At 35.6% G+C, this 16,518-nt stretch overlaps 1 protein-coding gene across 2 annotated transcripts in view; it reads left to right on the forward strand.

Moving 5' to 3' along the window:
• The window catches only part of MYOZ2 (myozenin 2), a 49,198-nt gene that overhangs the window by 23,341 nt on the left and 9,339 nt on the right, over positions 1–16,518 (forward strand). For both annotated transcript variants that reach the window (XM_017497559.1, XM_017497560.2), the window contains one exon: positions 4,648–4,831. In XM_017497559.1, coding sequence (XP_017353048.1) covers positions 4,648–4,831 — 184 coding nt within the window. The remainder of the gene's footprint in view (positions 1–4,647; positions 4,832–16,518) is intronic.

The following is a 16,518-nucleotide window of genomic DNA, read 5'->3' on the forward strand; positions in this document are numbered from 1 at the left end:
AAAAAAAAAAAAAAAAAAAAAGACGCTGAGGTTATGAATGCCTATGAAGCAACAAAAATGGAAAGAATGAATAAGACCTAGTATTTGATAGCACAACAGGGTGACCATAACCTAGCTGTATGTACATTTTACAATAAGTAAAAGAGTATAACTGGATTGTTTATAACATAAATAATAAATGCTTGAGGTGATGGATACCCGATTTATCCTTATGTGATTATTGCACATTGCATGATGTTATCAAAAGATCTCATGTACCCCATACATATATACACCTATAAATATATACCCACAAAGCTAAAATATATACCCCATAAATATGTACCCACAAAGCTAAAAATAAAAAGATTTTAAATTAAAATCATAAGAAAAAAAGAATTAGATCTAGGTACAGTGACCCATACCTATAATACCAGCACTTTGGGAGGCTGAGGTAGGAGGATCACTTTAGGCCAGGAGCTCGAGACCAGCCTGGTCAACATAACAAGACCTTATCCCTACAAAAAATAAATAAATAAAACCAAAAAGAATTAAACAAGATTGGTACCAAATTTACAAGTGCCTCATGTCAACAGATCTTATGGTGATTGTTTTTGTTATTCTGTTTCCTCAAAGGACTTTCAATGCAGCTCCTAAAGAGCTGCATTTGTTTATTATTTTAAAAGAGAATCAACTCCTTATTCATAGTCTGACATCTTTCCAAAAATTACATTATCTGATTAGACAACTTTTCAAAGTAACTTATAATGTCTTTGAAAATTCAAGCATTTTCTCAAGAGTAATGCATAGATTTCAAAAATTTAAAATAGTTACATCTTGAAACTAATGATATCTTATTTTTGTAAAATAAACAGTACATTTAGCAAAAGTACTCCTAGCATCTTCTCCAATGTAATACTATTTTTGACAATATGTACCTCCCACTCAACTGTTATAGTTCTAATTCATATTGTTTAAATTGATATGTAATAACTGTACATATTCTTGGGGCACATGTAATGTTTTGATATATATCCATCATCTCAAATATTTGTTATTTCTTTGTGTTGGAAGTATTCAATATCCTCCTTCTAGCTATCTGAACTATATAATATATTATTCTTTTTTATTTTTATTTTTTATTATTTTTTTTGAGATGGAATCTCACTCTGTCACCCAGGCTGGGGTGCAGAGGTGCGATCTTGGCTCACTGCAACCTCCGTCTCCCGGTCCAAGCAATTCTTCTGCCTCAGCTTCCCAAGTAGCTGGGACTACAGGTGCATGCCATTACACTTGGCTAACTTTTGTATTTTTAATGGAGACAGTGTTTCACCATATTGGTCAGGCTGGTCTCAAATTCCTCACCTTGTGATCTGCCTGCCTCAGCCTCCCAAAATGCTGGGATTACAGGCATGAGCCACCACACCTGGCATAATATAGCGTTCTTATTTATAGTCATCCCAAAGTGTTAGGGAAGCCTAGAGCTTATTCCTCTTATCTAGCTATAATTTTGCATTCTTTAAGAAATCTCTCTTTGTCCGCACTTCTCTCTACTGTTCCCAGCCTCTAGTATCCTCTGTCCTATTTTTTTCCTCTAGGAGATCATTCTTTTTTAGCTTCCACATATAAATGAGGACATGCAATGTTTAACTTAAGAGAAATTTTTAAATTTCTAAATTTATGTAGCTCTTTAGTGCTAGTATCCAATATTAAATATTAGAAAATGTCTATGTAATATAGAATAAGAAAAGGGAGAGTTTGGGTGTTATTAGGTAGTTTACTATGAAACAAGAGTACAAATGGATTCTTCCTTCTGGGTAGATAAGTTGAAAAGTACAATAAGCTCAGTAAAACCATAATTATTACACTTTGGCAAATTAATTTGTTAGTGATTAACCAACTATGTATCCAAAAGCCAACTTTTTTCATACATGAATAAATAAGAGTATGAAAATGCCATAATACTATAAAAATAAAATTTGTCTAAATTTCACTTATATTAAAACATATTTAAAAATAAAAAAAAATGTAGACATATGGCATTGCTGAACTGTAATATTTCTGTAAGGTTAAACATAAGCACATTCTTTTCTGTAGAAAACTCAGCATATGAAAAAAGAAAAAAGTTGTTATTTAATCATATATATAAAAAGAAATTAGAAAACCCTGAAAGTTCAAAAATGGGAAAAAATTACATGACTATGGCCCCTTAATTTAATAGATTATTGTGGAACCCTTAAAATAATTATAAACATGATATAGAAACATTTAAAAGTAGTTTGAACATATTTTGGGGAAAACAAAATTACATGTACACTAGATGTTCTAGTTACGTGATCATTATGTTTACAGGTGAAGAAAAACTGGAAGAAAATACATAAAACTAAATATTTGTATTAGGATAGTGGGATTTTGAGGAATTTTTAAAAGTTTTATAAATGTTAAAATTTTCCAGTTTCTAAAGGTCTGACTCCATGAAAGGAATAGGCAATTAATGTGGTAGTTACAGTGATGGAATTACATGTAATATATGAAGAGAAGACACAGGAAAGAAAACGCTTTTCCTTGGGGAGGCAGGAATGGCTGCCTAGAAGGGTGACCTGAAGCTGAGGCTTGCAATAGAAATTTGCACATGACAAGAAGTAGGAAGAACATTCCAGGCACAGGAAATAAACAGACCAAGTAGGGGGGCATAAGAGGCACCCTAAGCAACAAGTGACTAGATCCATAGTCCCGGAGCAAAGAGTGTGAGAGGAGAAAGCAGGTGGTGAGGCTGGACAGGTGGAAGGGCCACCTGGGTCACACTGAGTAGTTGAGATTTTGTCCTGGGAGGCATTAGGGCACCCTGAGCAGGGGAAGAGTGTGGCCAGTTAGGAAAGTCTCCTGGGGCAGCAGTGTGGAGGGTGGCTGGGAGAGGGGTTAGAGCTAAAGGATTAGTGTTGAAGCTCTGACAAACACCCGGGCAAGAGACACCTGGGCCTGACCAGGGCAGGAGTAATGGAAATGTAAAGAGAATTTCTTAGAACAATGTTCCTCATTGTTCTGTTTGTAGGCCATTTGCATAAGACTTGTATTAGAGTTTGTTAAACACTTGGATTTTTGGGTTATACCTGAGATTTATTGAAGCCAAATCTCTGGAGGGGGGATCCTATTATCTACGTTTTAAATATGTTTCCAAGATAATTCAGACACAATAGTATAAGAGTCACTATTTTAGAAATTCTTAGGAAATATAGTTGGTAACACTTTGTGATTTGTTGTGGGGATGAGGGAGAGTTTTGGATAATGCTGTCTTGGGCATCTAGAGTAAAGTGATAACATTTGCTAAAATGACCGAAATAGAAAAAGAAGCAGAATATATTAGAAAATGGCTGCATTTAGGTCCAGACAAGTTATAAAGAGTGCCAGAGGATCATTTATTTTGACAAATATAGTAAATAATTGAGTAGAGGGCTTGAAGATTAAAAAAAGTCAGAATCATCAATACATAGGTCACAATTGAAGCTGTGCATATAAATGGAATTTTCTAGGTAGAGTACCTTGTGTAAGAAAAGAACTTTGAGGAACAACAGTATTCAAGTGGTAAGCAGAGAAAAGGAGCCTATAAAAAGATCTCCATTAGATATTGGAGGCAATCTGAAGAAAATTAAATAATCACAAATAACTATTTACACATGGAATTATCAAGGAAGGGACTGTTTTGGAGGAGATAAACATTTTGGTGTAAAGAGAAGATAGGCATGCTTTGACAGAAGAAAATCAAAATTATTGTAGAGATGGAAAAGAGCATCAGAGAAATCTAAAAGTAGAAGTCATCAAATGGGAAAGGGATTTAACATGGTGGAAGAGAGAAGTGCAGGGATATAATTAGGTAGTATGGCAGTGTAAACAGAAAGTAGATAAATATGCCTTAGAAAACTGGAAGAGTGTCACTGTGAAAAAGGTTCAAAGATCTATGCCAGGAATTTCTGTGACTTTTAAATGGTATTTACAGAAAATTCCCAGCTGTTATGAGAAGAATAAACTGGGGAGGTGAGATCAGAAGCAGAAAAGGTAGGTAAGAAATCTTGAGGAACAAAATAAACAGGGATGGATATATGGGGAGTTAAGAAGAGCTGGGCCTGAATAAGGTAATGGAGACAAGTTACTCCATCTTCTTGAAGCGTAAACATTTTACAGAGCACTCAGCAATTGAAGACAGACAAAACTATAACACCACCTCTAAAGAATCAGCTCGAGAGGAGGGAGATTTTGTCTTCATTGCTATTTCCCCTAGCTTAGACTACAACAGGCGCTCAATATTAACATTTTTAAATTAGTTAATTGTGGTATCTAATGTTTAGTGTGAATTAAGGCAAGGAGCACAATTTTTAGAAAATTAAATGAATAGTTTTACTGGAACAAATATATTCTAAGATAGTCAAGGAAAAACTATAATTTGGAAAAATTAAACATCAAGAAAAACGGTTTCTTTTTAAATTCCCATAAGCATACAGGAGCTTTAAAATGTCTAACACTTGCAGACTGCTGTTTTCTAAGAGATGATAAAGAGGATGCATGCTTCATAAATTTAACCCAGTATGAAAAATCAAACATGGTGAAATGTTAGGTGGAGTTTAGTAACTCTTGGGCACAGTGTTTACTTATTTTTGCTATATTTTTCCAAAGGATATTCTGGACCACTGAAGGAAATTCCTCCTGAAAAATTCAACACCACAGCTGTCCCTAAGTACTATCAGTCTCCCTGGGAGCAGGCCATTAGCAATGATCCGGAGCTTTTAGAGGCTTTATATCCTAAACTTTTCAAGCCTGAAGGAAAGGCAGAACTGCCTGATTACAGGAGCTTTAACAGGTAACTCAATGATCCTGGGTGACACTGTTGGCATGTAATACCAAGATTTTTCCATCATGGTACAGATAACTGAATTCCCTGGTAAAAAAAATTGTTTTCTCTTGAGAAAAGAATCTAAATAGCAATATAGGATATCTTCTCAGCCTAGGCAAAGACTCATTTTTGTAATATTACCATTATTTTCAAACGTGGGCTTTTTTAGTATAAAAATGCAGAAAATGATTCAGAAATTATCATTGGTTTAACATCAAGATTATCCCCTCACACTGTGAAAATGTTATTTTAATAACAGTTTCAAATCAAAAGATTAATCTAGGTTTATGCATTATTTCAAATGATAATACTATTCAAGAATTTCATAAATAATTCACATGCAAGGCTATGAGAATTACTGTGTAACTCCAGATTCCAACTTATATTTTTGCAGGCTTTAGGACAGATTAGAAGTAATTTAGAGACTTAATGCCCCAAGATTCCAGAACAGGTACAACCCAAAACTTATGCTATCAAAAATATCACCAAATGCTATCTCTAGTATGATTTATAGAATGGGCATCTATTTTTCTCTTTACTCAGTTTTCAAAATTTCCATGGATGTTCTGAATTTTTAATGGTCTCATAATCCATTATTTGAGAAATTGACCTTCATTTTAGAGTAAAATATTTAGTATACTGTCTCGCACTCAAAAAAACTTACTCAATTTATAGGCTGCTTAATAATTATTCATTTAAAAATGAATAAATTAATGAGTAAATTTTTATTTCCAAAAATGAATGACAAATAGACTATATTTAAATAGCGATCTTCTTTAGTATTTAAATATTGTGATCTGTTGTGGTGGCTCATGCCTGTCATTTCAGCGCTTTGGGAGACTGAGGTGGGTGGATCACTTGAGACCAGGAGTTCAAGACCAGCCTGGGCAACATAGCAAGACCCCTGTCTCTCTAAAAAATACAAAAATTAGCCGAGAGTGGTGGCATGTGCCTGTAGTCCAAGCTACTTCGAAGTCTGAGGTGGGAGGATCACTTGAGCCCAGGAGGTGGAGGTTGCAGTGAGCTGAAATCTCTCACAACTTTACTCTAGTCTAGGCAACAGAGTGAGATCTTGTCTCAAAAAATAATAAATAAATAAATAAAAATATTGTACTATTAAGATTTTAGTTTTCACACACTGCTATTAGTAATACATCCCTTGCATAAAAGAGGTATACCATAGAATTTAAAGAAGGGTTCAGGAGTGTCAGGGGAAAAAGGTTGAAGGCCCATTCTGATCAATGTTATAATTTTTTTTTCTCAAAATGAGAGTGTAGAAAATTATAAAAGGTAAAACATTAGGGGAAATGGAAATTAATGGAATAACTCAGTTTTGTTTTTAGATTAAGTGCTTAAGAGGTGCCTTAAGACTACTCTGTATCTTGTGGCTTCGGTGTTCTATACCTGTTGAGCAGCTTGCCTGTAGTTTTGCACACACACATTGGTGTATTAATATTTGGGTTAGTTATAAAGAGATGCCTATTGACTGTATAAATACCAGGTGAGTGCTATATCAGTGACCACAATACCATTCAACAGGAAATGTAGCTTCCTGTGTTAAATTAAAGCTTTTGTAAATATTACATGGTGTGTGTGTGCACATGTGTGTGTGTGTGCATGTGTGTGAGAGAGAACTGAACCTGTTAATACTTCTCTTTTACTTTAGAACATTTTATTTCTTTACACATATATATATCAACATAGAAATAAAAACTTGGAAATTAAGTGTCAACATGACACTGTATTCTTAGACTTATTATCATTAAATAATGTTAACAGATGAAACAAAACATGATGTGATACATAGATGTCTCAAACAGGTAGCAGTAAGATCCTTTGTGACCTTAAAGCATATGGAGGCCAGGTGCAGTGGCTCATGCCTGTAATCCCAGCACTTTGAGAAGCCAAGGTAAGCAGATCACTTGAGCTCAGGAGCTTGAGACCAGCCTGCACAACATAGTGAGAACTCATCTCTACAAAGAATCATATAGCAAGGCAAGAGGATCGCTTGAGCCCAGGAGGTTGAGGCTGCAATGAGTTATAATCACACCACTGTACTCCCATTTGGGCAATGGGAGTAAGACCCTGTCTCAGAAAAAAAATAAGAATATGCACAAGGGTACACAAAGTTTAAGACATTGTCTAGTACATGCATTGCTTTAGAAGTCCACTTTACAACAACTAAACAGTATACAGGTACACCTCGTTTCATCAAGCTTCACTTTACTCTCCTTTATAGATATTGTATTTTCTCACAAATTGAAGGTTTGTGGCAACCCTGTGTCAAGCAAGTCTATTGGTGCCAATTTTTCCAACAGCATGTGCTCACTTTGGTAATTCTTATGATATTCCAAACTGTTTCATTATTATTATATCTGCTGTGGTGACCTGTGATCAATGATCTTCGATGTTACTATTGTAATTGTTTTGGGGTGCCATGAACCATGCCCATGTAAAAAGGCAAACTTAATCAACATATGCTGTGTGTGTTCTGAGTGCTCCAATGACCAGCCTGTCCACCATCTCTCTCCCTCTCCTGGGCCTCCCTATTCCCTGAGATACAACAGTATTGAAATTAAGCCAATTAATAACCAATTAATATTGTTCAACTGAAAAGAAGAGTTACAGCTCTCTCATTTTAAATCAAAAGCTAGAAATGATTAAATTTAGTGAGGAAGACGTGTCAAAAGCAGAGATAAGCTGGAAGGTAGGCCTCTTGTGCCAAACAGTTAGACAAGGTATGAAGGCAAAGGAAAAATTCATGAAGAAAATTATAAGTGCTACTCCAATGAACACATGAATCTTAAGACAGTGAAAGAGCCTTATTGCTGATATCAAGAAAATTTGAGTAGTCTGGATGGAAGATCAAACCAGGAACAACATTTCCTTAATTAAGACAAAACTTAATCCACAGCAAAGCCTTAACTTTCTTCAACTTTATGAAGGCTGAGAGAAGCAAGGGAGTTGCAAAAGAAAAGTTGGAAGCTAGTAGAAGTTGGTTCATGAAGGCTGAGGAAAGAAGTTATCTTCTTAACTTTTATAGTGCAAGGTGAAACAGCAAGTGCAAATGTAGAAGCTGCAGCAAGTTATCTAGAAGATCTATTTAAGATCATGAATGAAAGTGGCCACAATATATAACAGATTTTCAATGTAGATGAAACAACCTTCTATTGCAAGAAGATACCATCTACGACTTCCATAGCAAGAGAGAAGTCAATGCCTGGCTTCAAACTTCAAAGAACAGCCTCTCTTGCTAGAAACTAATGCAGCTGGTGAATTTGAGTTGAGTTGAAGCCAATGCTCATTTACCATTCTGAAAGTTCTAGGGCCCTTAAGAATCATGTGAAATCTTCTCTGTCTGATCTTTATAAATGGAATAGCAAAGCCTGAATAGCAGCACATCTGTTTACAGCATGGCTTACTGAATATTTTAAGCCCACTGTTGAGACCTATTGCTTAGAAAAAATATTCTTTTCAAATTATTACTCTTTATTGACAATGAACCTGGTCACCCAAGAGCTCTGATGGCAACGTACAAGGAGATTAATGTTGTTTTTCATGTTTATTGACACAACATCCATTCTGCAGCCCATGGATCAAGGAGTAATTTTGACTGTCAAAGCTTATTATTTAAGAAACACATTTCATAAGACTATAGCTGCCATAGAAAGGAATTTCTCTGATGGATCTGGGCAAAGTAAATTGAAAACCTTCTGAAAAAGACTTTACCATTCTAGATGCCATGAAGATTATTTGTGATTCATGGAAGGAGGGCAAAGTATTAACATGAACAGGAGTTTGGAAGAAGTTCATTCCAATCTTCATTGGAATGAACTTCTTCCAAACTCCTGTTCATGATAATACTTCAATCTTCATTGGTTGACTTTAAGGGGTTCAAGACTTCAATGGAAGAAGTGAATACAGATGTGGTAGAAATAGCAAGACAACTAAAATTAGAAGTAGGGTGTGAAGATGTGCCTGAATTGCTGCAATCTCATTAAAAAAAAAAAAAAAAAAAAACCTGATCAGATCAGGAGTTTCTTCTTATGAATGAGCCAAGAAAGTGGTTTCTTGAGATGGTATCTACCTCTGCTGAAGGTGCTGTGAATATTGCTGACATGACAACAAAATATTTAGAATATTCCCTAAACTTAGTTGATAAGGCAGTAGCAGGATTTGAGAGGATTGCCTCCAGTTTTGAAATAAGTTCTACAGCGCGTAAAATGCTATCAAGCAGCATCACATGCTACAAAGAAATTTTTCATTAAAGGAAGAATCAATTGATGCAGCAAAGATCATTGTTGTCTTATATTAATAAATTGCCACAGTCATTCCATCATTCAGCAATCATCACCCTGGTTAGTTGGCAGCTATCAACATTGAGGCAAACCCTCCACCAACAAAATAATGTCAACTTAATGAAGGCTCAGATCACCATTAACATTTCTTAGCAATAAAGTATTTGAAATTAAGGTATGTACTTTGTTTTTCAGATATATTATTCTTAAGAAAGCAATGCTATTACTTAGTAGACCACAATATAGTGTAAACATAACTTTTATATACACTGGGAAATAAAAAATTTCATGTGACTTGCTCTATTGTGTTATTCACTCTATTGCAGTGGTCTGAAACCAAACCTACAATATCTTCAAAGCATGCCTGTAATTAAAGCTTTGGCATAAATACTTGCTAAATGAATAATATCAAAGGAAGTCACATGGGTAAGATTTTCACATCAAGCTATGGCAGACTACTTTATATCAGAACAACTTCATAAAAATAACCAGAAAAGCTAGTTTTAAAAAATGAGTTTTAAAAATGATTTAAAAGCTGCCAAGGAAGTGAGTACTTGAGGGCCAAGGTTCTGGGGATGAGGGAAATTTAGAGCTGTTAACCCAGCATGTGGTACCACTTTCTCCTTGAGGCACTTGTTGATTCATCAGCAACTCTAAAAGGCTAAAAAGCTGAGTAAAACTTTTGGCAGCTTCAAATCTGAGAAGACCAAAAATAGGAGTATAGGGTCTTCTAACAAGGAAGGGTCTTGGTAAATATTCCATACTTTCACCTGGGAATCCTAAAGGGATATACTACTGGAATAATGGTGAATAAGTAATGGGTCTGCCTTCATAAAACTAAATATTGCTTTCAATCAACAAAATTTTAGATTGGATAAAGGCTATCTCCCCTAAATCAAACTGCCTGTTCTGACAATAATGAATTCCCTCTAGAAAAAAGATGACACCTCTTAGAGACTTCAATCATTCTATAGGTTTGTTTTTATTTATTTTGTTGTGGTGGTGGTGGTAGTAGTGATATAGCAAAAAAAATTAACTATCTTAATCAGTTTAAGCATACAGTTTAGTGGTATTCAGTATAATACTTCATAGTGTTGTACAGCCATCACTACCACCCCTCTCCATAACTCTTCATCTGGTAAAACTGAAACCCTGTACCTATTAAACAATAACTCCCCATTCCTCCCTCTGCCACCATCAACTCCTGATGACCAACATTCTACTTTCTGTCTCTATGATTTTTACCACTTTAAGAGCTTTGTATAAAGAGAATCCTATAGTATTTGTCTTTCTGTGACTGGCTTATTTCACTTAGCATAATGTACTTATGTTAAAAATATATTTTATAAGTTTATATTACCATAAAAATAAACATATTGACTGCTACTAGGGGCTAGAAGGTATTGTGATTGGGCAGGGACCATGGCTAGGGCTATGAAGTAGCTCTTGATATGTGTAGTCATTTCCAAGATTATTCATTTCATAGACATTATGTGTACTTTATTAAGTTTTCTGTACTTGTGTTATATTAAATAATAGAAATGTTTTTAAGGTTCCAAAAATTGAATTAATAACAGATTAGACATAGCTGAACAGAGAATTGCTAAATTGAGGCAGAAAGTCTTCAAGCTGCAGCATGGAGAATATAGAATTTAAGATACAGAAAAACAGTAGAAGACACGTTTGGAGCAGTAATAAAAATGCCAATATATGTGTGTGATTGTAGCCTCAGAAGGGAATAAGAGAGAGACACAATATTGAAAGAATTAATGGCCTTGGATTTCTCAAAATTGACAAAAGACATCAAGCTTCAGGTTCAAGAAGTACTACACCACCCAAGAAGGGCAAATGCAAGGTAAACCACACAAAAGGAACTTGACTGTAAAATAAAGACAATTAAAATCTTAAAGCTAAGTAATAACCACCACATTATCTTAAAATGAGTAAAAGTAAGACAACTGATTTCCCAACTGAGATGATAGGAGAGAATGGATTAATACTTCTAAAATAATGAAATAAATAACAGCTAACCTATAATTGTATATTCAGTGAAAATATTATTTAAAGGTAAAAGTTAAAAGAAAGCATACTTAAACATTTTCAGAGAAAGATGCTGTTTGTTTACCCCTGCCAAACAATAAGACAATAAAAATAAATAAAAGGGGTTAGTATGGGAATAGAAAAATAAAGATGCCATTATTCATGAAAGACATGATTATATTCAAGGAAAATTTAAAAGAAGCTACCAGTAAATCATTAGGATTAATAAGTGAATTTAGCAGGAGCACAGAATGAAAGGTCATCATAAAAATAATAGTTATTTTTATATACCGCAATAAATAAGTAGAAAATAAATAATATTAATTAACTTTTACCTTATGATTTGTACACTTTATGTATCTTAGACATCAATAAAATTTTTATTTCAAAAAAATCACATAGGCAAAATAATCTCAATACGTATCTGAGTCTTTATAGACTAAATGCGACAAAAGCCATTCTTTGAATTAGTCCAGAACAAAATCTAGTCATTTAAAATGAGGCTAAAATAATTTTCAGGTATAAAATAATTTTGAGGTTATTATTTTCAGTTTATTATTTTCCCTATCGTAGATTAACATGACTTTATTTTACCAAACTACTCAAAATTATAAGAAAACAATTTGGCCAAAAAATTTATTTTGCCATACACATATTATACATATATATTTCTTAAAATAAAATGTTTTATTTCCTGATTATTAAATAATTTAACATAATATTACACAAAGTCTTTATTTTGATATGTTTATTTTTCACATTTTTTCCAAACACACACACACACACACACACACACACACACACACACACAGAGAGAGAGGGAAGAAGGAGAAAAAGAGAAAGAAGCAAGCAATTTCCAGTTATTTCCAAAGTCCTTGCAAAGAGTAAAATAATACTGTTTGGTAGTTTCACATTATGATATATAATTATTAGATATTGCTGATAAAGCCTAGAGAGGTAAGATGTAGTCAAATAGCATTCAGCAATGATAATGATTGGATGAAAATTGGCTTCTAAGTCTAATCACAATTTCAAAATGTCCCAGAGTTTAATTCAACTTTGAATTTTTTTAGTTCTTCTGAGTGCATTCAAATTTTATGTTACATTCAAATAATATTCTATTAAACCCATAAGAAAAAGTAAACCAGGAGCAAAGAAGCTTGTAACCATGCAACGGGTTCTCCTTGCCCCTGCCTAGGCAGAGCCGATTTATCAAGGCAGGAGATTTGGAATAGAGTTTAATTCACGCAGAGCTGGCTGCATGATGGGAGACCAGAGTTTTATTTTTACTGAAACCAGTCTCCCTGAGGATCAGGCTTTTTATGGAAAATTTGGTGGGTAGGGGGCTAATGAGTCAGGATGCTGATTGGTCAGGTGGGAGATGAAATCATAGTGAATCGAAGCTGTCCTCTTGCGCCTAGTCAGTTCCTGGGTGGGACCTACAAGACCAGATGAGCCAGTTTTTCGATCTGAGTGGTGCCAGCTGATCCATCGAGTACAGGGTCTACAAAATATCTCAAGCACTGTTCTAAGGTTTTACCATGGTAATGTTATTTCCAAGGAACAATTTGGGGAGGGTCAGAATCTTGCAGCCTCCAGCTGCATGACTCCTAAACCATAACTTCTAATCTCGTGGCTAACTTATTAGTTCTGCAAAAGCAATCTAGTCCCCAGGCAGGAAGGGAGTTTGTTTTGGGAAAGGGCTGTTATCATCATTTGAAAGTTAAACTATAAGTTTCTCCCAAAGTTAGTTGGGCCTATTCCCAGGAATGGATGAGGAACAGCTCGGAGGTTAGAAGCAAGATGGAGTCAGGTCAGATCTCTTCCACTGTTATAATTTTCTCAGTTACAATTTTGCAAAGGCAGTTCTGCTTCAAAAAGCTGTATGACTTTCGGTATGTCACTTAACCTGTCATCTTAATTTCCTCATCTGCAAAACAAATTCTATAATTATGTGATTAAATACCTTTAAATACAGTACATTCATTAGCTATTTAGTAGAATAATTTATTTTAGTTTTTATACAATCATTTTACCTACTTCTTCACCTTATAGAATAATTAGTAATTATTATACATATAATGTATTATATGTCCAGCACTATTAATTTTCACAAATGTAATTCATCACTGTTAGCTAAATCTAATAGTTAAATCTTTAGTTTAACTTTTGACCCATCAAAATAAACAAGAAAGTATCTATTAACTGTGAATCTGAATGAAAAAGGCTTATCCTTCACTACATAGATGATGAAATAGAGAAATCATTTTAAGTCAGACCTATGTTTGAAGAATTTCTATGTTATGGGAATTGGGGAGGTAGATGCACAGTTATTTTTCAGTAGACTATTTCAGATCTTTCCTTGGAAATATTTGCTTAACTAACTTTGACTTAAACTTGAAGCTATTTTCAGGAATCTTAAAAATTTACGAGTAGTCTCTCACTTTGAAAGCTTAACATCTCTATTAATGGACTCTCTTTAATTTGTGTGTTGAGGGCAATCAAATTCAAACAAACAGGATGTAGCCTCAGTGGTGCCAAGGAAAAGAAAACTACTTTCCAAACAGCAGCTTGTCCCTGGATCTGTGGTAGGGGATGGGAGGTGGGTGATGAAACGAAAAAAAGTTTTCATTTATAAGAGAAGAAAATGACTCACAAATCAGTAAAAAAAAGAAAAAACCAACAGTACTGGATAAAAAGAGGAAAAGCAATCCACTAAATGCTAACCCAAATACTGCATTTTACTGCAGAGGGATGTATCTTCTTTGATGTAATTCAGAAAACAAAATAACTGAATAAATTCATTTCTGGAATTAATAAATACAAGATTAATTGATCAATTTTTGCTTAAATCTAGAAATGTTCAATTGCAGTCTCTTGCATCTAATGGATAACTATTTATTCTTAAAATCCAAATAATGAGCTGGGTACAGTGGCTCACAGCTGTAATTCCAACACTTTGGGAGGCTGAGGCAGGCAGATCACTTGGGGCTAGGAGTTTAAGACCAGCCTGGCCAACATGGTGAAACTCTGTTTCTACTAAAAATACAAAAATTAGCCAGGTGTGGTGGTAGATGCCTGTAATCCCAGCTACTTGGGAGGCTGAGGCAGGAGACTCGTTTGAACCCAGGAGACACAAGTTGCTGTGAGTCGAGATCATCCCATTGTACTCCAGCCTGGGCGACAGAGTGAGACTCCATCTCAAAAACAACAACAACAAAAATCCAAGTAATGGGTGTGTGACCTGTGCAATTGCATGGGGCCCCATGTTTATTTATTTCAAAGGGCCATGTTTGATACGATGCTCTGCTGTTTCTTTCTTGAAATTCCTAGTAATTTCTGAACAAGGCATATTGTGTTTTCATTTTGCACTGGGTTCTGAAAATTAGGTAGCTGGTTCCGATCTCAAGCTCAAAAATGAAGAAGTGTGCCCTGACCCACCAGGTAGGCTAAGGTCTAAGGTGCTTCTTACCCTAGACTTCTCTGCAGTCAGGACATTCTTCTCTTAGAGTAACTAGCTTATACCATGTTGGTTTTTCCTTCATGTTCCAGCATCTTTGAGTTCATTGAGGTTAAGATCTACAATGTTTTTGTGTTTGATTCCCTAGCACGCAGCATTGTATCTAGACATGTTAAGAAATCAGTAATTTGTTGCATGAATAAATGGGTTAATCAACCCTTGAACATACTTTTTGTTTTGTTTTCTTTCTTTCTTTTTCTTTTAGACAGTCTCACTCTTGTCGCACAGGCTGGGGTGCATTGGTGCGATTTCGGCTCACTGTAACCTCTACCTCCTGGGTTCAAACAATTCTGCTTTAGCCTCCAGAGTAGCTGGGATTACAGGCACCTGCCACCACACCTAGCTAATTGTTTGTATTTTTAGTAGAGACAGGGTTTTGCCATGTTGGCCAGGCTAGTTTTGAACTTCTATCCTTGGGTGATCTGCTTACCTCTGTCTCCAAAAGTGCTGGAATTATAGCCATGAGCTACTGTGCCCGGCTCTGAACAAACTATTGACATACAATGGCAAGTTTTTAAAAATGATAAACTATTATGTTAAACATCTTAAACATGCGAGATAAGAAGTTTTCTTTTGTGCTGAATCATATTTGAGTCATAAAGACTTTTCAAGTTACTAAACCAGATAACAAAATGTGGGGCCCTGAATCATCTAGTGTATCATGAATGTGACAGCAACCTGGTGTAACATCATTAGACACAATTTTTTTAAACATAGTCTCACTCTTGTCGCACAGGCTAGAGTGCAGTGGCGCGGTCTTGGCTCACTGCAACCCCCACCTCCTGGGTTGAAACAATTCTGCCTTAGCCTCCAGAGTAGCTCATGCCTGTAATCTCTCTAGAGTGGATGAGAGAAATTGGAAATCAGTATGCAATTAGAGGGGCTGACCTTAGGAACAAGACAGGCAACTCATCATTGGGAGGACAAGGTGGGTAGATCACCCAAGGTTGGGAGCTCAAGGCCAGCCTGGCCAACATGGCAAAACCCCATCTCTACTAAAAAAAACCAAACAATTAGCTAGGTGTGGTGGCAGGCGCCTGTAATCCCAGCTATTCTGGAGGCTGAAGCAGAATTGTTTAAACCCAGGAGGTGGAGGTTGCAGTGAGCCAAGATTGCCCAACTGCTAAAGTGGGTTGAGATCCCGAAATATACTGCTCTACTTAGAAAGTGATGTGAGAAAGCTCAGCACTCCTGAAGAATTATTTCATGGGGCCGTGGTGTAGGGCAGTGATGAGGAAAGCAGGACACCAGTGAGTCTGGCTGCCTGGGTTCAAATCCTGGTTCCAGAACTTAATAGGAGAATGTCTTTGGGCAAGTCATGTAACTTACCTATGCTTGTTAAATTGGGGATATCGATAGAACAACTCATAAGATTGTTGTAAGAATTTAATGAGAAAATCATGTACCTTATGAGTTGTTCATGTCCAGGGCCTAAAAACATTATTCTGGAAGTAAAAGAGATTAATGTGGAAAAGAACTTTAAGTACTTAGATTTATCATTCAGGTACCTTATGATTATTAAACTTTATAAGGCATAGTAATGATGGAAGCCAATTTATTGAGTGGGTACTATGTATCAGGCACTGTTTCAAGCACTTTTCAAACCCTATCAGTATGGGAATCACCTTGAGCTTTTGTCAAAGTGCAGGCTTCAATTCAGTAAGTTTAGGGTGTGCTCTGTGATTCTGTAGTTCTAACCAGTTCCCAGATGAAGCCAGTGCTGCTATCTGCAACCACACACTGAATACCAGAAGGCAGAGGCTGCAGTGAGCTGAGATCGTGCCACTGCGCTGTCT

This window comes from Cebus imitator, unplaced genomic scaffold, assembly GCF_001604975.1.
Source record: "Cebus imitator isolate Cc_AM_T3 unplaced genomic scaffold, Cebus_imitator-1.0 Scaffold233, whole genome shotgun sequence".
Lineage (NCBI taxonomy): Eukaryota > Metazoa > Chordata > Mammalia > Primates > Cebidae > Cebus > Cebus imitator.